Source organism: Mauremys reevesii, linkage group 3 (genome assembly GCF_016161935.1).
Source record: "Mauremys reevesii isolate NIE-2019 linkage group 3, ASM1616193v1, whole genome shotgun sequence".
NCBI lineage: Eukaryota > Metazoa > Chordata > Testudines > Geoemydidae > Mauremys > Mauremys reevesii.
Window position 1 is genome coordinate 122284794 of NC_052625.1, and position 26844 is coordinate 122311637.

At 42.1% G+C, this 26844-nt stretch overlaps 1 protein-coding gene across 4 annotated transcripts in view; it reads right to left on the reverse strand.

Annotated features, from left to right (window-relative positions):
- LOC120400755 (dermatan-sulfate epimerase) overlaps positions 1 to 26844 on the reverse strand; it is a 267676-nt gene that overhangs the window by 26456 nt on the left and 214376 nt on the right. Inside the window, exons 1-2 of one of the 4 annotated variants that reach the window (XM_039529698.1) lie at positions 22268 to 22492; positions 6850 to 7318 (exon numbers count right to left, since the gene is read on the reverse strand). In XM_039529698.1, coding sequence (XP_039385632.1) covers positions 6850 to 7265 — 416 coding nt within the window. In that variant the 5' untranslated portion in view covers positions 7266 to 7318; positions 22268 to 22492. Of the gene's footprint in view, positions 1 to 6849; positions 7319 to 7564; positions 7681 to 22267; positions 22493 to 26844 lie in introns of those variants that run through there. The other 3 variants (XM_039529699.1, XM_039529703.1, XM_039529700.1) reach the window with 3 other exon arrangements.

Here is a 26844-nt window from a genome sequence, read left to right on the forward strand (position 1 = left end):
ACAAAAGAGAATTTGGTTATAATGTAGCTCTTGGAGTGTCTGGGCTGGGGAGGGGAGAGCAGAGCACACTCTGACCATTCTTTTTTGGATCTGTGAGACTCCTCCATTCCCGTCTCATTCATCTTCCTCCATTGCTGTTAAAACCACTTTCATGCCACTCCAACACCCTCTTCTCTTTTTTTATCTACACATGCAGGGAGATTCCAGATTTTTGACTATCATTAGAAGAACAATTGTTTGGAAATTGTAGTTCTAATTAGTATTAATCATAATCCTTCTGGGTTCATATGTTATAAAGCTTGTTTTACTAGTGTTGAATGCCATAACAAGGTACAGTGCCTTTCAGAAACAGATATTATATTTTATTATTTCAACAGACTTTCTGGTACTTTGCAGCAAATGTTTATACCAGACACGCCACAAAAATGAGCTGTACTGTAAACTCTCAATATCAGTTTAACCATTCTTTCTTAGTGAGCCAAGCTGAGCTGCCTGTTGCAAATATATGAAGAAACACTTCGGCCTTATGATAAAATTTACTTTTAAAAAAATTCTAGATTCTCTTTTTTTGGATTTTTTTAAAAATTAAGAAATGGACTGGCCAAATGATTGCTGTATCCTCCATGCCTCTCTTACAGAAGTTTCCATAACACAATCTTATGAAAAAAACAACCTAGTTGACCATTATTTGAATATATCAGATGGCAGTTACTTATGTGTCCAGGAGATAGTCCTGCTGTGAGACCTCCATAAACTTTATGGTCATGGCGCAATCTCCTTTCAGTATATGTGAATTCTGTCCTGAACAGTACCTGGACATTGATAGAAAGAGTATGGTGGGCTCCATAACTTTGAACAAGGTATCCCAAAAGGCTAATGGGGTAAGGGTTAAAAGGGATGAGATTTACAATACCATAATCTCTTGTTAGTCATTGCTTCATTCACTACTGTTTCGTTAGAAAGTTCGCATTTGCGTGACTACAGTTCTTTCACATATAAGGCCCATCAAGTAAGACTTATCTTCAGATTGCACTCTCTGCTAAGGAATGTGATGGCGGAATGTTTGCATTAACAAAATGGCCTGTGGACAGTGAAAAAAATATTTTGACCTCTGCTAAACAGATTTTTGCCTTTTAGAATGGCCAATCTCACTGTAATAAGGACAGAGAATTTGTGAAAGTAAAGGGCATTGGATTGCACAGTTTTAAGGTTGGCTGGGTTAAAAAGAAATGCTTTAAAATATAAAACCTGATGAGACTCTTATGTCTACATGATGTGGGTCTCTAATTACATCACTCATTTCTGGAACAGGCATAGCAAGCATATGGAAATAATCGCTATTACATATCCCGTGAGCCAAAAATGCACTCTTGCTAGGAAAAATTCTAGAAGCTAATGACAGATAAAATGCCAGGGAGCTAATCTATAACCTCCACAATTATCCTCTTTTCTTTAAGAGGTTCCCCAAACAACATACTATGGATTAAATAAAAGGACAAACTTTTCCTGAGATTTCAGACAAATTTCACGTCAAATCCCAGGAAAATCAAACTAATTATTTGGATAAATGGAGTCTCTTTATCTTCTTAATGTCCCGGTGCAAACATTTTTAAAATGTATCTTTTGATTAACTGTTGGAAGACTGACTTTCTGTCGTGCTGTCTCTTTCTTCCTTACTAGATTCCAAAGGATCCTCTGCATTCATATTATTTCTTTAATGATTGACTATGTTTCTCCATTAATAGTTGCTTTTTGTTTACTTTAAAAATAACCTTCATCAGGGTAGCAGTCAGTAATATGCTATCAATATTTCCTGTTGTAACCAACAGTTCAATTTTCTGCTTAGACCTTATCAATGGGAACTGACTTAAGGTTTTTCTTTATTACATATTATAAATTCATCACTGTAATAAAAATATAAAATCACTTAGGTTTTCTGTAATTTATATAACAGTTTCATACTTTATCATAACTATACTATGGAAAAATATATTATATTCAAACAATGGAAAGAGCCTCATTCACACAAGAATGAAATTTTAAAATGACAATTTTTACTCTCAGTACACTCCCATCATGCCCTGGAATAAAGCCTGTGGCACTCAGAATCACACTTATTTTATTTAAATATGGCCAAAGTCACCAAAACTCCTGTTTTGGTTTTATGGTAGATCTTAAACACTTACGTGAAGTGATCTTCACTTACAATTTTAAAAATTAAGAGTGTTAACTTTCAGATTCAGTGTCATCTTCGCAGAAAATAAAGCAAAACCCAGATGTAACAGCAGAAGAAATCAAGCTGCTAACAACAAAACTTTGAGAAAGCCAGATTTGAAACATTCCAATATATTGAGATGAATCCTGTCAATGACAGAATGGCATTTTAAATGAAACAATGTTATCTACACTTACACTTATTAAATCAGTGAGGTTGTACTAATATCAACAAGAAAGATATTTTTCTTCCATCATTCCAGGCAAATTAGGTATATTTAAATAAACTCCAAGACAGGTCCAAGTTTTCTGAAGCTCCATTCCTATGATAGTGCATGCAAGGTTCTATTCTGCATAGGTTCATCTACCATGCTCCTCAGCGTAGTATCTGAGCTCCATCTAGTAGTCCAATAGTATGTTAAGCAATGTAACTAAAATCTGTCATGTGTTTGTTCTCTCATTCTCTCTCAAGGGGGGAAAAGTGTGTGCAGTGGAGCATGTGTTGCTATGTATTTATGTTGAGAAAGCAAAGTCAAAGAAATACACCTTGCCCTTGGAGTGAAAGGTGGCGAGAACGATCCCGAGAAACTCTGTCTCCCATACAGATGAGCTTTACTCTTATTGTGTAAAGTTCCTTTGTGCCAGAGGAGTGAAGTAGTCAACTGTCATCTTCATTGTGGCGCTTTAGTTGATCTTGTGGATACACTGGAGTCTGAAGAGTTGTCTGCATAGCATCTCTGTAGCAATCCGTGGCTATCCAAGGCTCCCAAATTCACTTTGGAGAGGGAAGTCGGAACCAGAACACATTTGCTTTCCATGATTTGCTGGGTAGCAGAGAGAGTGAAAGCTGGGACATCTTGAATAGCTCAAGAGCCAAATTCTCTCCCCCTGAGTGCAAGGCCTGAGAAAAAGGGATTTGTGCAGTAAATTGCTACAGAAGTCAGGGAACGGAATCCTTTCCCAAGTTTAAAAGACTAAATGTGTGATTTTTAATTTTGTTGATCCATGTATTTGGGGACCTAATTGCCACGCCACTACGTTTCTCCCAAAATCCCCTTTGTGGTGTGTGGCTAAAGCTTCTGTTCTGTGCCATTCTCCCACAACGCCCAGCCAGTGCAGAATCTCTGCATCCTACTCCCCACCTCACACTCTGTTCTGGTCTAGAAACTAGACCACCATGATAGGGTTTGTTGGGTTTTTTAACTCTCTCACTTCATGATGCGGCAGTACCACAGCAGTTCTGCTGCTTTTCAAGTCATGGGATACCCATGTGGTAGGACTGGGCTCACAGTCAAACTAAATCCCTTCTGAGACTACCTTGAGTCTGTAGAGAGACCCAGAGGACATCTCCAGGGTAACAGACTCTTAATAAGACTCCTTATAAATAATAAAAATTAAAAATAACTTGCTTGGTACTCTGAATAGGTTTAGGTCAGGGCAGGCCAATGATAGGTTTTGATAAGGAACAGTCACTGCTTTTTATTAAAAAGCAATCAGTGAAGACTTTTTCCTGCATATAATTCACTTCTTTCTCTATCTCACCTCTCCCAAGGATTTTATCTGGGCTTGGAAGGATTATATTTTTAATCAGTAAATGTTGACAAACGTAGATTCCATCATAGACGCACAAACCAACGAAAAAATAATAATCGATATGTACAAAATGTAGGGAAAAACACTCCTTGAAAACTTATTAATTTGATTTGAAGACATTTTTCTTGTGTATTTTGGCCTGTGATGGGATGCTGACAATCTGTGTTTCAACAGTTAAAGCTTTCACTTGTTGAATTTCAACATCTACTGTCATTAAATTATGGTCTGACCATTCCCCTTGCATAATTTTCCACAAAAGTGAAAATATAAATAGATAAAAATAGAAAAAAATGCTTAAAAATAAACATTAGAATTTTGATGGATATTTTTGAATTCTGCCAAGCCTAGTTTTGTAGAGCTACAGCCTCAATCCTGCATGCTGCTCCATGTGGGCTCAGAGGCATTAGCGGATAGTTTTTATGTTAATCTTGAATAATCTTATTTGTCATTTTATTTTATTCTGTGTCTGTCACTTGTAACTATAAGGAACAGTGATTAAAGAAAAGGGGAAGCACTGACCTCAGAACACACTGCTATCGAAGGCACAGGGAGACAAATGTTAACTCTGCGCAGTGTATGAAAACAAAGCAAGGTTTAAGAGGCAATGTAAATCCATTACGTTTTCCCTCTAAAAGTTAAACCATGATCTAAAGTGACACTTACTATTAAAATACAGGAAAATCAACAACTGCTCTACACAGCAGAGGTTGCATATTGAGTGTAGGATGACTGTCAGAGACCAAGCAGCAGGGTTGGCTTATAAAGAAAAAAGATTTTCCAGTCCAGACAGCTTAAAAAGAAAATAGAATGATTTAGTCCCCCCTCTTGTCCCCCCCCACCTTGGGGAAAGAGACCAAACAAAAAGGTGGGCACAAAATCTACTATAAACTACAGCATAAGCAACGTAGTCACAATAACGGGGTTCATAAGCCAACTCAGACCAAGATCTTCCCTGGCTAGCTCTCTTTCTCCTGATGTTTCTGCAGGTTTGTTTCTTTCAATCCTGTTTCCTTTGTCCCAGGTTCCCATTTGCTAACCTGTAGCATCTTTGCCCTCAGCAGGTTTAGGCTAATCTGGCTGTCCCAACCATTAGTAGTCTAGCAACCACAGTGGTTTGAGCATTGGCCTGCTAAACGCAGGGTTGTGAGTTCAATCCTTGAGGAGGCCACTTAGGGATCTGGGGCAAAAAATTGGTCCTGCTAGTGAAGGCAGGGGGCTGGACTCGATGACCTTTCAAGGTCCCTTCCAGTTCTAGGAGATTGGTATATCTCCAATTATTACCTTTTTTTATTACAAAGGGGTATGCATTTGCCTATTTGTCCTTTCCCTAGGTCTGGGATGAATGAATGCTGCAGATATTAATGAAAAGAAAACAAGCAACAGAAGAACGCACTACCTTTCACTCTATATTCATAGCACAGTCGCTCAAACATAAATACCACTCACAACATAAAAACCCCAGAGTAAGAAAGATAAATGAATTTCAAAGGGAAAACAAGACCAGGCAAACAAACAAAAGCAAAGTTTCTTCAAGAGACATATTATCTTTTCACAATGCTTCATTAATTGAAAATCTGATGTGTGCAAGACAGGTTCAAGAACAGTATGTTATATCGGTGCTGCAAATCAGGACTGAAAAGCTTTGACAAATTAGACATTTCATACAGTATTTACTCAAGAAAGCAAATGCCACATGTCATTCTGAATGACAGATTTGATTTAAGTCAACTGAAGAAGTGGGTTTTTTACCCACAAAAGCTTATGCCCAAATAAATCTGTTAGTCTTTAAGGTGCCACCGGACTCCTTGTTGTTTTTATTTAAGTCAATGTTATGAAATTTGAAATTAAACACTGGAAAAGACATCGAATACAATATTAAATCTTACCGATGAAGAATATTCTCTCACATTTCCTCTACTGGTCTTAAAAGCCAGAATATGAAACCCTTACTTACACTGAAAGTAATCTTTTTTCTATCTTAGGTTATGTCTATACTAGAAACATAAGTCAACCTATATTAGGTCGACTTACAGCCACCGCAGTACGGAGCAGGAAGGAAGCTGCTAAGGGCTTCTTGCTTCCCCATTTCCCACCATAAGTGGGTGAGAGGAAGCCGCCCAGGGCTTCTCACTTCCCCATTCCCTGTCAGGAGGTGGGGGGAAGTAGCCCAGGGCTTATTGCCCCTGGGGAGCAGGGTCTTCCCGCCACACACACACCAGGAGCGAGGCAGCCATGTCAATTTCAGCTAAGAGTGCGGTCCAGCCAGATCTCTGCTGGGAGAGTGGGGTCCATTCTTGTCCTGGCTCCCAGCCGGGAGTAGGGTCCAGCCCCATAGCTCTTCAGGGGAGTGAGTGGGTGGGGGCTCCCAGGCTTTCTTGTCAATTTCACAGCTCCTGCCATGAAATTGACAAGACATACAACAACAGTAACTGCAGTGTCTACACAGCCACTGTTTTGCCCTAACTACACTGACATAAGCCTTACACCTCTCATGGAGGTGGAGTTATGATGTCAGAGTAGTAGGTCACTTACATCGGTGGGAGGAAGGCTATAGTGTAGACACTGACATAAGCAGGTTGATTTAAGCTGTCTTACCTCGACCTAACAGTGTAGTGGAGATCGGCCCTTCATGCCTGGCAAAGATAAAAAGCCACCCAACATCTCATGCACAAACCTGGGGTGAAATCCTGCCCCCACTGCAGTAAGTTGGAATTCCCCCATTGACTTCAACGGAGCCAGGAGGTCACTCCAGGATTGTAAATCTGATGATTCTGTCACAATTAGAATTATATAACAGATAATGCTCAATGGAGATTAAAGAGTGGCTGGTGCACCATTTCTAATAGAGGGCAAATTAATTCTCAATATTATTTGTTATCAAACTAAGTATACAGACAACTGAATTATGATTTGGCATATTCAGAAAAGACAAGCATATCAAGTTAAATATAAAAATATATACTAACATACTCTCACACATTCCTTCACTCATTCAATTCCAAGTAAAGTTTACGCAGTAAGAACAAAAAGATAAAAATCTACCAACTAGGCTGAGCCGCCATCCTTTCCAAGTAATCCTTGGCCATGTTTATGGCTTCGATATTCTTGGGGTAGAGCACACAGAACATTGCCAGGGCACCCAGATTGTTGCCATAAATTTCATTCCACCGAGCACTGAACTCCTTGGGATCCCAGGGAGGAAGATACTCCAGGGGACTGGACAGCATGGTCTGAACTGCCTCAGTCAGACGAGCTGCAATGTGCTGATGCGTAGTGGCAGCCTTGATCCGCAAATCCTCCACCTCTCCTTTAGAAAAGTACAGCATGGGGTAGCTGTCGTAGTTGGCATTGACAAAAGGAATCACAGCGCTTGGATTCTCATCGGTGCTGGAGGCCAAAGCAAAGCAAACCACATGTATGAAAAACACACTGGGAGCCCCCCGTGTGTGAGTCTTCATTGTGGCATCAGATCTCCAAGTCTCAATGGCAGCCAAACCATCTTTAAAATATCCTAGGGATGACAAACAAGAGTGAAAGGGGGCCATTAGACACAATTCATTGGACAACAGTTGCCATCACAGCATATTTCACAAGAAATCTGATTCAGTCTGGAATTATAAGAAAACATGTGTGCTGTACAGGTGGCTTTTAAATCATTTTTACATTGATACTTCAGATAAAACCCATTCTGAGCAACCAACTTTAAAATCAGGGAAGCTACATTTTTGGAAAGAAAGGCCCTTTCCCACAAACACACCTTTACTCAGATTCCGGAGTGATGAGGATGGTATAATACACAGATAGATACAATTCAATACAGAGCTTAAACTCTTGACTTCCTAAGAATCAGAATAATTATGACTGTGCCTAATGTAAAACATCACTGACTGTGCTAGCTAAGGTGGGGGAGGGAAAGAGAAGCAGAGATTATGTTAACAGCAGCCAAGACTGAGTGCTGGATTGGCTGATGTTACCAGCTGTGGAGTAAAGATTTTGGAATGCAAGAGGTTTGTGCTGGGGTCATTTTATACTGTGTATAAGGCCTCTGGTTCTGACACGTCTTCGTTTAAAAAAGAAAAAAGCAAGCAAGCAGCAGAGTCCTGGCAAAGCACATGAAATAAATATCCCGTAGGGTGTGTGGGGTTTTTTTCTTATTATTATTTTAAAGGGCCTTTCATTTTGCATGTGGAGATTTATTACCAGACACTAAAGAAGCAAAGCTGAACAAAAGCACATTATCCTAAATAAATGGCTGTCTTAAAATGTGTTTAAATGACAAATCTATATAGATTTAAATATAGGTAGTTACTTTTTGAAAATTACTAGCTCTCTAGCTCCAGGTCTCAGACAAATCAAGGCTAGGATCCCCCGGAGGAAAGTCAGGGAATTCCTGAAATTCTTCGGCGGGGAAAGGTTATAGAAAGCAGACCCAAGAAAGACAGTTTTATGTAAATAATGAAGAGTAGTTTTCAATTATTAAAAAGAGAAGTAGGCTGAGGGAAACCAGCAGCCAAAATCAAAGATAAAATGATTTTTCTAAGGAAAACGTGGTTCATAGATTCAGAAAGAAAAATCTTAAGAAGCTAAAGCACACAGTTACCCCCTGCTTCCCTGCCAACCCCACATCCACAGAGAGGCCAAGATTTTCAAAGCTGAAGTTAGGCTATGTCATATCCATATTTAGGCACCCAGGCCCTGATTCAAAAAGGTATTTAAGCACAGACAAAGTCAATGGGACTACTTATGTGCTTAACGGTACACATGTGCTTAAGTGCTTTGTTGGACTGGAGCCCTAAAGAAGAGGGAGCTGTTGGTACTGGGCACTTTTGAAAAATCAGATCATGATTCAGGTGTCTAAATATGAACTTAGGAGCCTAACTTCAGGAACCCAGCTTTTAAGTTTTGGCCATGCTGTGCCTCTTCTTTCATGTGTGCCACCAGGATAAAAATAATATAAGCATTCTAGTTCAGACACTTGTTTCCAGAACAATAATTCTTTTAACACTAAGTAACAGGAGGAAAAAAATGAATAGAGAACTTGTAAGTGTTTTGTTACATTGTATGAATAAATTCTGTGTCTTTTAGACAAAAGAATTATGACAGAGCAAGTGTGTAGATTGCTGGGGACTATTTCTATTATATCGAATATCTCTCTCTCTTATCCATCCACACTTAAGACTAATCCTATCAACCAGCTGTAAATAATGAATTCCTGCAATAGAATATTCTGACAGGAAGGAGTTAAGAACCAACCAAACCAGTACATCATGTTTCAAACATGATGTTGGTTTCCTAATAGTACTGAAGGACTGTTTCCATAATAAAAGCCATAGTTTTCCAAAAGTTCTTTTAATTCTTTAGATCTGGAAAAAAAAATATTAAACAAAAGATAAACTAGAAAGGATTTCTGAAGAACAAGCAACAATTCCTGATTCTAGAATAGGAGGAAGAATGAAATGTTTTCTTCATAGTCATACATTACAAGAAATCACCCTGCTGCCCACAAAAAAAAGCAAGACACAGCCATTCAATAGGCAAATTCTTCATTCCTCTCTCTGGTTCCAGTTCAGGAAAGTACATTACAACAACAATGGGACTTAAGCATTTGCTTACATATAAGGATGTGTGCTTAAGTGCCTTCCTAAATGAGAGCCTCTTTGAACACAAAAAATACAGGAGCATTTCCTAGGATCTCTGCAAGGTAGATCACATCTTCCTAGTACCCCACCATTCCATTAACATCAATCAATACAAGCCATGCATCATTTCCCCCCTTCATAAATTTCTCAGAATGGAACTGAAATATAAATGCCACATGAACCTTTTTTCCCCCTCAGACATTTACAGTAACCATCATACAAGACTGGTTGACCTGAAGATAGGCTGCTGTAGGATAAACCTCATCTTCTTTCATTATACTCAAAAATCAAGATCTTGAAGAAAGTCAGCAGATACTGGTAAAAACAGTACTTTAAAATCATTCCTGTTTGTATTTCATGTATCCTGGAGTAAAATGTTAAAAGATCATAAGGATATTCTTAAGCTGCAGAGAAGACAACATACTGTCTCTAAAGTTCAAAAAGACCCAAATCATGTCTCCTTTTTCATTAGTATCTAGGAGCCTCAAATCAGCAGCAGCTGTGTAAGGGAGCAGGCAGGTCACAAGGTGTTCATATTCCTTTCTTTAGACTCTATTCTCTATGGAGGCACCATCCACAGCAGTATGGAGAGGGTCAGTGGGGTAAGACCCTGGCAAGCCCATGGGATCACTGTCTCTGTGGATTCACTGTTCATAGAATATTAGGGTTGGAAGAGACCTCAGGAGGTCATCTAGTCTGAAGTGAGGCTGTAGTTCCCCTGGTTCTCTTTCTTCCCTTTTTTAAAAGATATTTGCCTTTTTCCAATCGTCTGGGACCTCCCCCGATTGCCACGAATTTTCAAAGATAATGGCCAATGGCTCTGCAATCACATCTGCCAACTCCCTCAGCACCCTTGAATGCATTAGATCTGGACCCCTGGATTTGCGCATGTCCAGCAGGGCTGGCTTTAGGAAGCGCGAAGCTCAATTCAAACAGTTTCGACGGGGCCCCGGCAGGGATGACTAAAAAAAACACGTGAAAAAACACGTGGGGCTTGTATTCACCAGGAGGTGCTCTGAGTCTATGGTGGCACTTCGGCGGTGAGTCCTTCACTCGCTCCAGGTCTTCAGCAGCACTGAAGGACCACTGCCGAAGTGCCGAAGACCCAGAGCGAGCGAAGGACCCGCTGCTGAAGTGCCGCTGAAGACCCGAAGCGCCGCCAGGTGAGTAAAAATTAAAAGGGCGCCTCTAGCCAGGGAAGGGATTCTCACTGGGCATGGGGCCCTCTTAGGCGCGGGGCCCGATTCGGGGGAATTGGTGGAATAGGCCTAAAGCCAGCCCTGATGTCCAGCTTTTCTAAATAGTCCTTAAGCTGTTTCACCACTGAGGGCTGCTCACCTCCTCCCCATACAGTGTTGCCCAGTGCAGCAGTCTGGGAGCTGACCTTGTCTGTGAAGACTGAGGCAAAAAAAGCAGTGAGTACTTCAGCTTTTTCCACATCATCTGTCACCAGGCTGCCTCCCCAACTAGGTTTTCCCCCCACCCCACCCCTGTTCAAAATGTTCTGCATACAACAGGGAGAGTCCCTTGGACTCTACAACCTAGGTAGGGATCTGGACTATTCCTCACCAATCACCACAGAGGATCCCTGCCCCAAACCCACTTATTTGGGTTTTGTGAAGATAGGGAAGAGGTTGGTGTAAGTGAATAAACAGTCAAAAGGCAAGACAAAAACTCTGGATCTTAGCAGGGTTCATTGGAATCCTTGGAAGCAGCAGCATTGATAACGATAGTAATAATGGAAACAATCACACGGCTTTAAGGATCATGGAACATGAAAAGCTGCAATAATAAAATCAGATAAAACTATAAATAATGATGATAAAAAATAATGGTAAGAAATTACAGGTTATGTAGCCCTATACACACTGGGACCACCATGACAGACTGTGTCTCCCCCCCAGGAAGGTCAGATAGCAGTACAACCACTGCCCTCTCTTGGAGGTTCTGCCAGGGGGATCAGTTTTCATTTAAGGCTCCAACAGAGGCTCTCCGGGAGCTGTTCTACCTATTTGATAAGATTAGCACACTGGATGTGGCTCACCATGTAAGACATGCACACTGTCAATTTCTTATCTTTAGTTCGGGGTTGAGATTCCCCAAGCAGGAACACAAAGTTAGGCCAAAATTGGGGCCCGCTCCTCTTCTCCTTTCACTTTGGAAGGAGCTGTGTAGCTGCAGTTTTCCATATAACCCCACATTATCTGAGTTATGCTCCCATATCATGAAGTATGAATTCTCCTCATCCAGATACAATATAGGCACTCATCTGAGAAGAAGCTATGATAATGAAAGGTGGTACTGTGAACAAAGAAAAGGACAGGGACTCAGGAGATCTGAGTTTTATTCCTGTGTCTGCCACAGACCTTCTTTCATCATCAGACGAATCATTTTGTCTATGATTCAGCAAAGCACTTAAGCCCATGATGAACCAAATCTATCCTTGTTCAGAAAAGAACTAAAATGCATGGTTAAGTCTCAATGAAATCAATGCGACTTAAGTACATGGTCAATTCATGCTTTGCTGATAGAGTGGCCAGGTGGCCCATTTTCAACTGGATCTACTGAACAGACACCCAAAGTCTGGTTACTGTGGGCTGGGGAGGCACTGATTCATCACCCACACCAGCCCCTACTCAGCTCGGGCCACCTCCTACCGGCATTGGGTGGCTGCAGCTCCCAGCCCCGGCTCTGCAAGTGAGTCCCTCCCGACCCACGCAGGGAGGGGGAGGGGAAAAGCAGTGAGAGACAGAGGGAGGGGGAAAGAGGAGCAAATGGTGGGTTGGGCCTCAGGGGGAAGGGGCAGGGCAGGAGCGGGGCCTTGGGGAAAGAGGCAGGGTGGAGTGAGGCCTGGCGGAAGGGGCAGGGAAGGGGAGGTTCCGGCACTCCTCCTGGATTGTCCAGTTTTTAAATATCATGAAGTTGGCAACCCTATTTGCTGAATAGAGATGGACTCAATCACTTGCCTAAATGCTTTGCTCAATTGGGGCTTCTGGGCTTAGGAACACAATTAAAATGCACTCTGGGTCCATCCTAGCTGAAAGAGTCAACACATTTTAGAATAAGCAGCAAAGAGTCCTGTTGCACCTTGCAGACTAACAGATGTATTGGAGCATGAGCTTTCGTGGGTGAATACCCACTTCGTCGGATGCATGGGTATTCACCCACGAAAGTTCATGCTCTAATACGCCTGTTAGTCTATAAGGTGCCACAGGACTCTTTGCTGTTTTTACAGACCCAGACTAACACGGCTAACCCTCTGATACTTGACATTTTAGAATGTTCTCCATCAGTCTAATGGGGATAATTTCTCCCACATTACATGGTTGTTTAAAGGGTAAATTCATTTATTTTTATATCTATCTATCTTCAGATGTAAGGTGCTATGTAAGGGCAAAGGATAAAATTTGGCCCCAAATAGTAACAATTATACTAATAAATGCACATATGTTTTAGATTCACTACAAATTGATTAATTTATATAGTAAAATTTAATTACTGTAGTAGAATTCATTTATTTTGAAAATTAACTTCTGCAAGCTGAATAACCCTTAACAGGACAGTCAACTGATTTATATTGTTTGTGTATTTTTCTCTAATGTGCTTTTTTCCTTAAGATAATGAACATTACAGAAATAAATCAAATTATTTTGCAAATGAATAAAAAACCTGATTACTTGCACAGCTGTTATTTCAACAGGCAATTCCAAATTTGTTCAGATAATTGGCAGCTCATACAATCAGATATCAGTGGTAAGAGAATCAATACACAGACATGCTGCCAGTTTGTTAGACAGAAAGGTTAGGCTACAGGACAGTCAGATAATCTGGATCCTATCATACACTATTATTTAAATTAAGAGATTTCCCTTAATCTTGTCTCAAAATGTGAAACCACACAGCCGCCATACACAACTTGAAAGCTAAGCTTTAGGAAGCCATTCAACGTTTTGGGGAAAGAATTTTCTTTGCCTAATTAGTAGGAAATTACTCGCGGATACAGTCAAGTATAAAAAGAGGGCAAATGCCTAATTGGGCAAGAAAAAGGTTAATATACCAATTTCTCAATAGTTTGAAAGGGCAGTTTCCTGTGAATCACAATCAGTGGACGGATGTTCAACTGTAGCCAAAATGTGTCATAACATTGATGGCTCTTATGGAGCTGAATATTGCTATGTGCAAATTATGAGTCCTCCAAATAAAGTTAGTTTGATACAGCATTTAAGGTAAAACAAGAGGTAGGCTTTACTCTAGTTAGAAAGGCATGCAAAGAAAATTCCAGCATTGAGCGCCACAAGATGGAGAGGGGGAGGGGGGAAAGGGAGGGGTGGAGACCTACAAGGTTCTCTGCTTATACAATTTCACCTCATTTATGGTAAAACCCTTTAAATAATCTGATCTTCTAGATCCCTCATGGTGTCTTTACAAAATAGAAATTATTTGGAGTGTCCTGGAACTTACTCTGGGGACTGATTATACAGTCATTATGCTCAAAAAACGTTACTAAACTTTAGTGGAAGTTTGGCTGGCATGACAACTGCAGAATAAGGCTCTACAAGTCCAAAAGCAGAAGTGACCTAAGACCTTGCTAGCACCCTCAACTCTAGTGAGGCTCATCTCTTATACGAACAGATGTACATGATGGAGACTAAGCACTCAGAAGAGTGATACAATTGAACAGTACCGTAGTTTTAAATGAAACTCTCTTCCATCATAATGAAAAATGTCAAGTTCTGCAAGAGAACTTGTCTTCAAAGTGGCTCTTGAGTTTCAGGGATATTGTTTTTGTCATTCTGTTCTTTAATTGTAATAAAAACATAATTTCTTGATACTCAAGTTAATATATTGCATTAGTCCATCCCCAATCCTGTCTTGAATTACACAGTGACGATACTTCCCATGTAATAACTTAAACTGCATGATAATATCAGCCCATTAAAGCAACAATGTCAAAATACAAATCTTGAAAACACACACTCACAGCCAATCAGATAAAAGAGTTGTGCAAATCTGAGTGGAAAATTATCTAATACCAATAACAGCTGCTTTCTTATGTTGGTCTGAACTGCAGAGTGTATCTTATTCCCCTAAACAGGCATGCATAGACATCCTTTTGCACAAGTGTTGATAACTGCCAATAATATAGTTACTTCTCTCAAGTGGTGGTAGGCTAGGTCACAGATAGAGTAAAGGAGATTTCCTGTAGGAAATTTCCTTTTTGGCACTTGGCCCACAGTCTTCAAAAAATTAAGCAAATTTTTCTGTATAATACATGTTGCAATTTAGTCTCATTGATGGTATTGGAAATAACTGGTAAATCCTCCATATATTGACTGGAGAATTGTTTAGCCTGAATAGCAAGCCCCCTCACTACTTTCCCATTAAAAAAAGTGATTTAATACTGGTTTAAATATTTCAGCAAAACAGATTTAAACATGGAAGAGCAACCAACCAATCTGGTCTGAGATCAACAGAGTTTAAGAGCTAAATACTGTAATACAGGTAAAGGGAACTCCTGGATATGAGTGTGCAGTTCCCACGCGTGTGCATGTACCCTATGGCAAATTAAGCAGGACACAGAGAGGGCCCAGGAAAAGTACCACCTGATTCTATACAAATTATAACCTAACTATCCAGACTTCCCATACTTACACAGTTCGAACAGCACTAGAATCAAGGTATTTTCTGTTCCTTTCAGAACTTTAAGATGGGACAATGGGGCAAGAAATTCAGATGTTCCAGTACAGTCAGCAGAAGTCCTCTATTTCATTCCCTCCCCTCACCCATTTAAACCATGCAAAACCAGTGACCAAACTTCAGTCCAGTGCCAAATAGGAGGATAAAATACTGAGAAGAGTTCAAAAGCACAACTTCCTAACTCACAATGTATCTTACATGGCCTACTATGGGCCATTACTTCACTTATTTTACTGTAGAGCAGGGGTCAGCAACCTTTCAGAAGTGGTGTGCCAAGTCTTCATTTATTCACTCTGATTTAAGGTTTCGCGTGCCAGTAATACATTTTAACGTTTTTAGAAGGTCTCTATCTATGTCTATAATATATAACTAAACTATTGTTGTATGTAAAGTAAATGAGGTTTTTAAAATGTTTATGAAGCTTCATTTAAAATTAAATTAAAATGCAGAGGCCACCGGACCTGAGTGCCAGTGAAAATCAGCTCGCGTGCTGCCTTCGGCACGTGTGCCATAGGTTGCCTACCCCTGCTGTAGAGTCCACTGGGTAGAAAAAACGTTAAACAGCAAATGTTATTTATTTATTTATTGTTCTGTAAGCAAATACATTCTAGCTTGAGAAAATAATTTGTATTGAAACACTGTACACACAATATGCAAACCCACAGTATTAAAGCTGGGAAGTCAAATACAGGCACAGCATGTTTCCTGGGCACTAACATTCCAAAATTAGCAATCTATCATCATTATCATCCTAGAGTTTTCGGATATGGACAAGCATTCTGAACTTTGCTTTTAATTCATCTCCATAAATCTCAACTACAGCTAATATGTTTGCAAAGGCATCTTACTAAGAAAAAAGTTGGTTTTTCACTATTTATATCCCACTAAGAGGTATACAGAGAAATAAAAGACAACCAGAGACAATATTTTTCAATACTAAGGAAATAATATTTGATATATGTACTACTGAACAATTTCACTGGCTAATTAAAATTAACTTTATACATGGCTTTAAGTTATGCACTGAGCTCTCCATGTATTTAGAGTAGTATGCGGCCCTGCAAGAAATAGCACTCCGTAAAAACCTAAGTTCCCTGTAAACTGCACGGCCACACAGCAGGCTATTAAGCGCCACGCAGGTGCTTAGTGAACCTGCCCAGCTGGGACCTGCCAGGGGAGGGGTGCCCCTCCCCTGGCCCCAACCCAGCCCCAGACTTGCTGCAACCCCAAACCCCTCATCCCCGGCCCCACCCCAGAGCCCGCACCCCCAAACAGAGCCCTCACACCCCTGCACCCTAACCCTCTGCCCTAGCCTTGTGCCTCCTCCCAGACTCCGAATCCATCAGCCCCACCCCCATCACATGAATTTTGTTCTGTGCACCAATATGGGGGTGATATGTCATTCCGCACACGTGTGGGAAAAATTAGAGGGAACACTGGTAAGAACTAAGGGTTGCAAAAAGTTTGCAACATGCTACTGGTGAAATAGCTACCGCAATGTACTTTAATCCGTTTATTTTAGGCATTTTTAATCTGCCCATTCTCTCTGTATGTAGACTTCTTGCAATTATTTTTTCACGTCTTATAATTTGTCATTTTACAACCATTTATATAGAGCAATAAAAGCAAAGTGCATTATATTAAAAAAAATTAACTGTAAAGTTTTGTCAATTTCAAAACAAGATTTAAATTGTTGGTACACCAACAACTGATTTTTTTCTAATATAATATTTACTTAGTATTGAAATGCTCCTTCAGTAATCTCCTACTTGTGCTAACATTATTATACTTAACTCCATTTAGGCCCTTTTATCCCACGCTCCATGGAGTGAATAAATCATTTTGGGATACTCCTAAAGGCACTCATTCCCAACTAGTGCAGACTCGTTTAAATATTTGCATTCGTTGAATGAAACATCAATCAGTGTCACCATCAAAAATGTAAAACTACACAAACACAGAGAAAGATGTCCTGAATCACACAGCCTTAGAACTTTTTTACTTCAGACTCAACTGAAGTCACTTATTAAGGGAAATTAAGATTAATAGAAGAAAACTCTAGAACATGTTTAGTCTTTCAGTTAGGATGGACCCAAAGTATGTTTTAATTGTGTTCTCAAGCCCTGATAACATTCAAGGCTATAATCCTGGAAACACATTCACACGTTATTTATTAACTATAAACCACAGTTATGGTTTAGGACCCTGTTATGGTAGGCACTGCACAAACACATAACAAAAATATAGTCCTAGCATCAAGGAGCCTACAGTCTAAAGCAGTGGTTCTCAAACTTATTTGATTGGGCTCCCCTTCTTTGTGTCTGTAGTCATTTATACTCCCCCTCCCCATCTGCAAGTACATACACCACCACTCAGCTCTGAAGGCAGAATGGAGAGCAGCAGATTCCGGCCAGAAGCCCAGCTCTGAAGGCGCTGCACCAGCAGCAGCACAGAAGTAAGGATGGCAATGTGAAAAGTTGTATTTGTCAATATCATTGTTCACAGCAGACGCAGAAGTAAGTGTGCAGCAGCGCACAAGTAAGGGTGGCAATGTGAAAAATGATATTCATCAATATCACTGTTCACAGCTGATTTATTGCCCCATTGCCACCCTTACTTCTGCATTGCTGCTGCCACCCCAGGGCTGACAGCCGGAGCCCTACCTCCTCCAGGTGAGGATTGGAGGTGAGGGGGAAAGAGAGCTTAAGCCTGGGATGCCTCCGGGAGAGGGAATGGTGGGGGGAGAGGGAATTTGAGCCACCTGCCAATGAGGCACTGGGCGAGTGGAAGGAGAGCCTGAGTGGTGGAGCTCAGGTTATCCCCTTTATCCCCACCTTCCGGTGTGCACTGCCCTTCTGCCCGAGCGCCAACTATCCTGGGCTGACAGCCACAGCTTTTCAAAAAAAACCCCAAAATAAAATAAAGCACATAGCTTGTGCCTCCCTTAGCACATTCCCACGCTTCCCTTGGCAGGCTCGTCCCATAGTTTGAGAACTGTTGGTCTAAATCAGGGATCGGCGACCTTTGGCACGCGGCCCATCAGGGAAATCTGCTGACGGGCCAGGATGGTTTGTTTACCTGCAATGTCCGCAGGTTCGGCTGATCACAGCTCCCACTGGCTATGGTTTGCCGTTCCAGGCCAATGGGAGCTGCAGGAAGCAGTGGCCAGCACATCCCTTGGCCTGTGCCACTTCCCGAATGCGGATATCCACAGATTTTCAGGGCTCTAACGATGATCCCTCCTGGCCTTAAAGTCTATGAGTTTATGAGATTTTAGTGGAGCTACAATTTCACCCTGGATTATATTCCTAGCTCTGCTATTGACTAGTGCTCATAAAAACATCTGAAACAAAACTTAAATGCCTCATATTAGTCTGGGTTGCTTTTTAAGGAGTAGTTATAAAGAAATAACTCAGATTCAGCCTGGTTACAAAACGCAGTTAAGTTCCAGAATACAGATTGGTATCAAGTTTGTAACACAACTCTGCTGTAACCTGGTTCTTGATATGGCTCTGCATATAATGTAGACTGGGCAATTTTTTTTAAACAGGCTGGGACAAAGTTGTTGCTGGAATGTTACTTAAAGGTATAAGAAAAGGTCTCCAACATAGGTCAGTCTTTTCTCAGTCAACTTTTTTGTATTATCTAGGTTAAACCAATCAACTAAAATGGTTGGGGAAAGTGTTTTAGATCCTTTAAAAATAGTTTTATTGCTAGTTAAAGGCGCCAGACTGACAGCAGCGGGAACGAAAATCTTTCTACTTAGTGCATGGATATATCATGGATACGCACTGTGCAAGTTTCTATATGCAATCCTCGAAATGTGTCTCAATCTTGACCTAGAGGGATCACTTCTGTATGGGGAGGATAGTTCTGTTTATAATCCCATTTAATACTTGTTCTCTCTGCTGAGACTACTAATTAGGCCTTGTCTACACTAGAATGGATTTGCAAGTATAGCTAAGTAGGCATACCTAATCCGGCTAGTGGAGATGCAGTTTATACCAGCAAAAGAGTGCTTTCACCAATATAGCTTATACCAATTTCCTGAACAATACAAGATATACTAGTAAAAGGGCTTTTTGGACAGAATAACTGCATCTATGTTTGATTTTTGGTAGCACAGGTATGTCGGTTAGGCTGTGATCTCTCTCTCCCCCCGCCCCCCCCCTCCCCCCATTCCTAGCTGGCGTAGCAATGCAGGCAAAACTTTTAAGTGTACACCAGGCCTTAGTAATAAATAAGAACATTTGTCCACTAGGAATTGAAACTATCATACTCAAGTCACTCAACAGCCATTCCACAGTGGGAATGACCTAAACTGGACGTATAGCTTGCGTTCTGATGAAAGGCTTTCTATCCCATTATCATTCTCTTGAGCAAGTGAGATGGAATGCACAGAAGACTTCAATAGGTTTAGAGATCTGGATAAAATGTTATTAATCCTAAAGTCCCGGTACTTTATATCTAAAACTCTGTCTATTGTTTTCATTATTGTTATTTTTATTCGTATACCATCCAAATTGTGCTAGGTGCACCCAACCAGTGTGGTTTACCTACAAGTAATTAATACATATCTATTTCCTGTTCCAGTATTGGAGAGTTTTATTTACTACTATTCCAATTATAGTTAGATCAGTCTGTGGGGTGTGAAGTGCCTTGAAAGTTCAGCTAAAGCTTTACGCTCTGGTTCTTTGATTCATAAACTCTTCTCTCTTTTAACTGATCTTGCGTTAAATCATAATGCTCAATTTGTAGAGTCATTCTTTTGGTGACAATACAAAGTGATATCAAACATTGTGATCCTACCAAAAACAAAAACAAACAAACAAACAAACAAAATCATCAAGCTATACAGCCAGATAAATGTGAGATAAGAGCTTCCGTACTTAGCAAGAATAATAGAAAAGACTGCTAGGAATTAAAATTGTTTTTGTTTTATTTAGTTCTAACAACTTTGGACCAATAAAATGTATTCCTTTAACACCCTTTTGTTTTGCTGTTTAGGGCAATTTAGAGATAGAGTGTCTGCTTTAGCTTGAGATTTCCTTACTTTTGCTGTTTTGTGCTACTTAGCTCACAAAAAGTGCATGTAAGCAATGATCACTTGTAAGTGGATTCAAAATTGAAATGAGATTTTGCACATCAATAGCACTGTCCATCCAAAGATCTCCAAGCAATTATCAAACATTATATTGACTAAACCTCACAACAACCCTATGAGGTGGGAAAAGTACAGACATCCCTGTTTATGGTGGAGAAAACAGAGGCCTGGAGAGGTGAAGTGACTTGCCCCAGGTCACCCGACAAGACTATTTTAGAAGCAGAATTTAAATATTGACTCCACAACTTGAACTTTAACTACTAGATTATGTTCCTTTAAAATATTTTGTTGTGCTGCAATATATATTGGCAACATAGTATGATAAAGACAGCCAAGGAGCCACCTCTTGCCGGGAATTTCTTTGTTTTTGCTGGATTGTGTCAAAAAACTTTAATGTTACTGAAATAGACACTGGCCTTTCTGTGGCAACCAAAAACCATGCTATTATTGTGTACGTTTGAAGAACAGTTTAGCAAACAGCTTCTACCTCAGCTTCACTATGCAGAGAAATAATTATACTGAGTCTTTATGAACTCACATTGTTTTGACATGGAAGAATCTGTAGTGCTAGAAAAGTAAGGATTATAATCACTTTGCTGCAACATCATTTTGGAGCACCAGATATTGATGCCTGTGTTCCAGGGTAGTATCAATTTAGTACAGTATGCGATCTCTCTTCGTTTAAGGAAATATATCCCACCATCATCATGGGAATGGGGGGATGAAATTGATGATCTAGTAACAATGGTCCTATAGCACTTAAACATTTTTGATAACAAGCAAAAATGGCAAGCTGGTCAACCTCAGGCAAATCATGTTCTTGCTCTGTGCCTCAGTTTCCCTAGCTTCAAAACAAAGATCCCCCCCCACACACACACACATCACACAGGCGTTTTATGAGGCTTAACTCATTAGTGTCTGTAAAGAGCTTGGAGGCTCTTGGTGCTACAGAAGAGCACAAAGCTCCAAAGTTTAAAGCTTTTGTACTACTTTTAGTCATTTTGTTCCCACCTAACCACCCAACATTTCTCTAATACAGCCCAATTCTATAAGGTGCTGAATGTCTCAAGTGGTAATGAGCAGCCATTGACTAGACCAGTGGTTTTCAACTCTGAGGGTCCGCAGAGTAGGTCTAAGATTTCCAAAGGGCCCCGCACCTCCAGTCGAAAATTTTTAGGGAGCCACAAATGAAAAAAAGGTTGAAAACCACTGGAGTAGACCACTGAGAGGACACTGACCCTCAGGATCACTTCCCAAGTGCTTTGTTGCAAACTGATTTAGACAGGTAAGGAAAAACGACATTTCTACTCAAATTCTACAGGCTTGATTCCCAAAGGTGATGAGCCACATCGGAGTCTGTGGGCACTTTGGTGGCCGCAGCACCTCTGCAAATAAAAAACAAACCAACTCATCCCTCTCTCTGGATGTGTCAATCCCCCTTACATTTCCTGGTAGAGGGAGATCACTGACTGGAAGCACTTTGTCAAAAAGAAAATATGCCACAGGACTCCTGGCCGCACAGAACTATTCGGAAACGCAATTGCTGCCGACGCTGGGGGGGGGAGGGGGCTCAGCTCCAGGCTCGACGAGAACCAGGATTCGGTGAGGCTCAGCCGCACACGTGTCCCGGCAATGCGGTACATAACACGTCCCCACGGAGCACGGCTCCCGCACTTTGGTGAACTCGTCCCGATCCCCACAAGAAACCCCTCGCCCGGACTCACTGCCCGACGCCCCGGAGCAGCAGCGGCTGCCGTGGGGTTAGCGCGGCGCGAGAGCCCCTGCCCTTCTCCCGGGACAATGGAGCCGATCTGCCCCAGCCCCAGCCAGCCCCAGCCCCCGCCCCGACGGCGCCCCTCCAGCCTGCCCCCGCGGCCCCCAGCAACTGCGAGGAGCACGGGGGGCAGGGGCCGGGAGACAAGCGGAGCCCCCCGCCCGCGGCGGAGCCGGACGCTCGGCTCCCAGAAAGTTTCCATTTCCAAGCCCAGGGGCGAGTTCCCGCCCCCCCTGCACCCCTTACCTCGCCCCCGAGTCTCCTCCTCAGCCCGCAGCGCCCGGCAGCCGCAGGGGGAGCCGCTCCGGACGCGCCCAGCTCATCGAGTCGGGCGGGCCAGCCCCGCGCGGGGCGGACGAGGCGCCTGGGGCCGGGCGCGGCGCGCGGAGCGGGGATGTGCAGGCGCCGCCGGGACACCCGAGCGCCGCCAGAGCAGAGGGAGGAAACCGCAACGTCACCGAGTGCGGCTGGGGGAGGGGAAACGCCTGGGGAGCCCCCTGCGCCCACCCCTCCCCCCGCCTGGGCCCGGACATCCTCTCTCCCGGCTGGAGAGCAGAGCAGGACCTCACCCCTGCTGCGCCATGCAGGGCGCGTCCTCCCCCCGAGGTGCAGCACAAACAAGGCACATGCCGCACTCAGGGCCAGCAGGGGCTACAACTCCAGCTCCTTTGGGTCTACCCAGATCCTGCTGCTGCTGCTGCTGCTGCTTGTACCCGATCCCCACACAGAGACCAAGTCTAGCTGCTCCTACTGCCCCACCACCACCCCAGGAATCCCCCTAGGCTAAGCCTGGCAAAATCCCGTATGCAGCTCCTGAGTCTTTCTTGATTCAACCAGGTTTTGGGCCTAGGCTTCCAAGGTCTAACTAATAACACAAGTCTACACTCCTACTGCACCTACAAATTCTGGACCCTATTGCATTCTGGTACATGAATGCCACAAAATCCCAGAAACAAGGAGGAGTCCTTGTGGCACCTTAGAGACTAACACATTTATTTGGGCATAAGCTTTCATGGGCTAGAACCCACTTCATTGGATGCATGGAGTGGAAAATACAGGAGCAGGTATAAATACATGAAAAGATGTGAGTTGCCTTACCAAGTGTGAGGTCAGTCTAAGGAGACAACTCAATTGATAGCAGGATAACAAGGAAGGAAAAATAACTTTTGAAGTGATAACGAGAATGGCCCATTTCAGACAGTTGACAAGAAGGTGTGAGTAACAGTACAGGGAAATTAGTATTGGGGAAATTAGGTTTAGGTTTTGTAATGACCCAACACTTTATTCAGGCCTAATTTGATGGTGTCCAGTTTGCAAATTAATTCCAGTTCTGCAGTTTCATGCTGGAGTCTGTTTTTGAAGGTTTTTTTGCTGAAGAATTGCCACTTTTAGGTCTGTTATTGAGTGACCAGGGAGACTGAAGTGCTCTCCTACTGGTTTTTGAATGTTATGATTCCTGATGTCAGATTTGTGTCCATTTATTCTTTTGCTTAGAGACTGTCCGGTTTGGCCAATATACATGGCAGAGGGGCATTGCTGGCACATTATGGCATATATCACATTAGTAGACGTGCAGGTGAATGAGCCCCTGATGGTGTGGCTGATGTGGTTAGATCCTATGATGGTGTCCCTTGAATAGATATGTGGACAGAGTTGGCATCAGGGTTTGTTGCAGGGTTTGGTTCCTGGGTTAGTGTTTTTGTTGTGCGGTGTGTGGTTGCTTGTGAGTATTTGCTTCAGGTTGGGGGGCTGTCTGTAAGCGAGGACTGGCCTGTCCCCCTGAAACAAAATCCCAGATCCAACACATGGCTCCTACTGGATCGAATCGACTTTTGACCCTCACTCCCAAATTATATGGCACCAGCAGAAAACAAGCGTGGCCACCACTCCAACTTACAACATAACATTCCAGACCTTGATGGGTCCTGGAGCAGGAGCACCACAAAAACCTAGATTCAGCTCCTGGATCACAGCAATTTGGGTTATTGCAGCCAAAATGTGAGATGTCAACACTACATTGCTCATATTGAATTTCTGATCACTTCAATTTGATCAATGACACCTAACAACATAGATGTTAAACTGCAAAGTTCAATCCATTCATAGTCAATATCCATCTCTGGCAGTCACCATACTGTATGGATAAAGTAGAATTTCTCTTCCAAAACCAAGAACCACCTCCCTAAGCCAACAAAGAAACAAACCAAAAGTTCACTCCAACAGGGAATTTTTTAAAACTCATATTCAGTGTTTGGATGACAAGTTATACATGTGTTCCCCGATGTATGACTGAAACTATGCCATCTTAGTTGAATCAGACCTGCCTGGCATCGTGTGTATTGTGTACTATATACATAATAAAATTGAGGATAAAATAAATACTTTGGAATTGTAGTCTTGCATCTTTAAGCTGTGTTTGGTTGCAGATTCTCCAGTATTTCTCAGCTCTGGAGGGCTGAAAATTTTATCATTCTCAGGCTCTTCTAGTGGGATCAAGATCATATAATTTACTGTACATGTGAAAAGACTCTTTCCTGGCCACATTCTGGTAGGGTAACTGAATAAATACATTCTGTTTACCTACATTTTCCCAGAGGATATTCTTCGACAGAAATCTACTCTGTGATGTTGCTTGAGGTAGAATGATTGCTGAACTTCACCAGAGGTGGTTGCATTTTAATAGTGGGTGAGTGACATTGATCACTGCACAGTCTGTAAAGTATTTCTTAGATTTTTGTTATAGAAATGTAAAAGCTGTAGTTTCTGATTTTAATCAGGTTGTTCATAGTGGGAAGTCTGATTCGCTGCTGTATTGAAAAGATTAGCTAACTTCTTGAGACAAATATTTGTGTAGGTCCTGCAGGTCTGTTGGATTTCACAACACTATTAGCACAATGAAGAGACCAACCACTGTCAAGGGCTGCAGGCTCATGGGGCAATGGCACAGCCTGGAATGAACCCATGTCTACTTCCAGTGACGACAAGCCTAAAAGAAGGTTATATGGAGTCTGGTGATGAAGGATGCTTCATGTTCTTTCTTCTCATCTGTGTTTGCAGAAATGTAAATTTGCTTTGTCTCCTGACATCTCTTCTCTCTGCTGTCTCAAAGACTCTGTTTACTACATATATATAAATTGAGGTAAACACACATTTCTTCATTCAGGATACTCTTGCCTAGGCAAGACTATGTGTTTTTGAACATGTGCTAAGTACATTATACAGGGGGATTTCAGAACTTTACATATAATATTACTACATACGTTTCACCATGAGATCATTGACCAGCAAGTTATTAGTTTTCAAATAATATCTCTCACACATACACCTAACAAGAGAAAGGAACCAGCCCTTTGGTCTTGGGCGGAGGGAGGGGAAGCTGAGGATCCTGACCTGAGAATTTGGTCAGCCTTGCTGCTGGGAAACCATGGTAAGGATTTTACCTTGAACCAATTCTAGCTCATTAAGTTTAGCTACTATAAAATATTTTATTTTAATTTCTCTTGTAACCATTTCTGACTTTAATGCCATATCTTTGTATTCAGCTTAAAATCCTATCTTCTTTTGTTAATGAACTTGTTTTATTTTTAATCTAAACCAATCCAGTGCAGTGTTTAAACTGAACTCTTTGGGTAACTCCAGTTAAAGTAGCAAACTTTGAATATTGACCCTTTACAGGGCAATGGATTTTTAATCTCTGAACTGCCCAAGAGAAGGCTGGACAGTGCAGAACACACATTTTGGGGGAAATTTGGGACTGGGAGTGCATTGGGGTCACCCTGCAAGTAGTAACCAAGGCTGGTGGAAGTCAGACTGGTGAATTACTGGCAGGCTGCTGGGGTCAGAGTTGCTGGACCAGGGGTGCGGCTATACACAGACATTCTGAGTGTGACCTGCATGCTAGCAGGCTGTCTGTGGGCAGCCCAGGTTGGAAGCTACACTAGTAAAGCACTTTGAGGCACTCAAGGCTACAGGGCAGGCAGTGACATAACTGCCCACTGGTTTGGATTGCACCCTGGAATGTGACAGAGGGGCAGTTTGGTGAATGAGTAGCCAGAGAGCCAATGGCTAGTGAGCTGCTGAAGTAAGAAAAAATTAGAGAAGACTCTAGGGCTACTCTTCATTGGGAGCAGGGCCGGCTCCAGGGTTTTTGCTGCCCCAAGCGGCGGGGAAAAAAAGAAGAAGCCGCGATCGCGATTGGCAGCAGCTCCACTGCGCCGCTTTCTTCTTCGGCAGCAATTCAGCAGCAGGTCCTTCCCTCCGAAAGGGACCGAGGGACCCGCCGCCGAATTGTCGCTGAAGAGCCTGAGGTGCCGCCCCTTCCTCTTGGCCGCCCCAAGCACCTGCTTGCTGAGCTGGTGCCGGCCCTGACTGGGAGCCAGTCTAGTCTCCAACTATCTCCAGACTTGAAGAGACAAAATATTCAGCTCACAGCTACTTTCCTACTTCCCCCAGCCAGGGGCTGCATTTCAGAGAACAGTTCAGAATCTGAGCCATGTCCTTTTTGACTCTCCTTTGCCAGCACAGGCCTCTTCTCTGAGATTTGACACAATCTCGCCATGCTCAGTGCTAGTGTCCTCCTCGGTGTGGCTCCTGTCACCTCTGACAGACTTTCTGTATCTCTCTGCATCACCCATCTCCCCCTCTACTTTCAAATTTCATCGGAAAATGTCATAATTTCTCTCCCCCTCTGGTTACGTTGTTCTATTTACATTTGGAAAGGTCCTGTTGAAATTTAATACATTTTGAGATACCATTTCCCTAAACGATATTGTGGAAAACAAAACTGTATTGCACACTGGGCTCCAGCTCAGGGCCCTGTACTG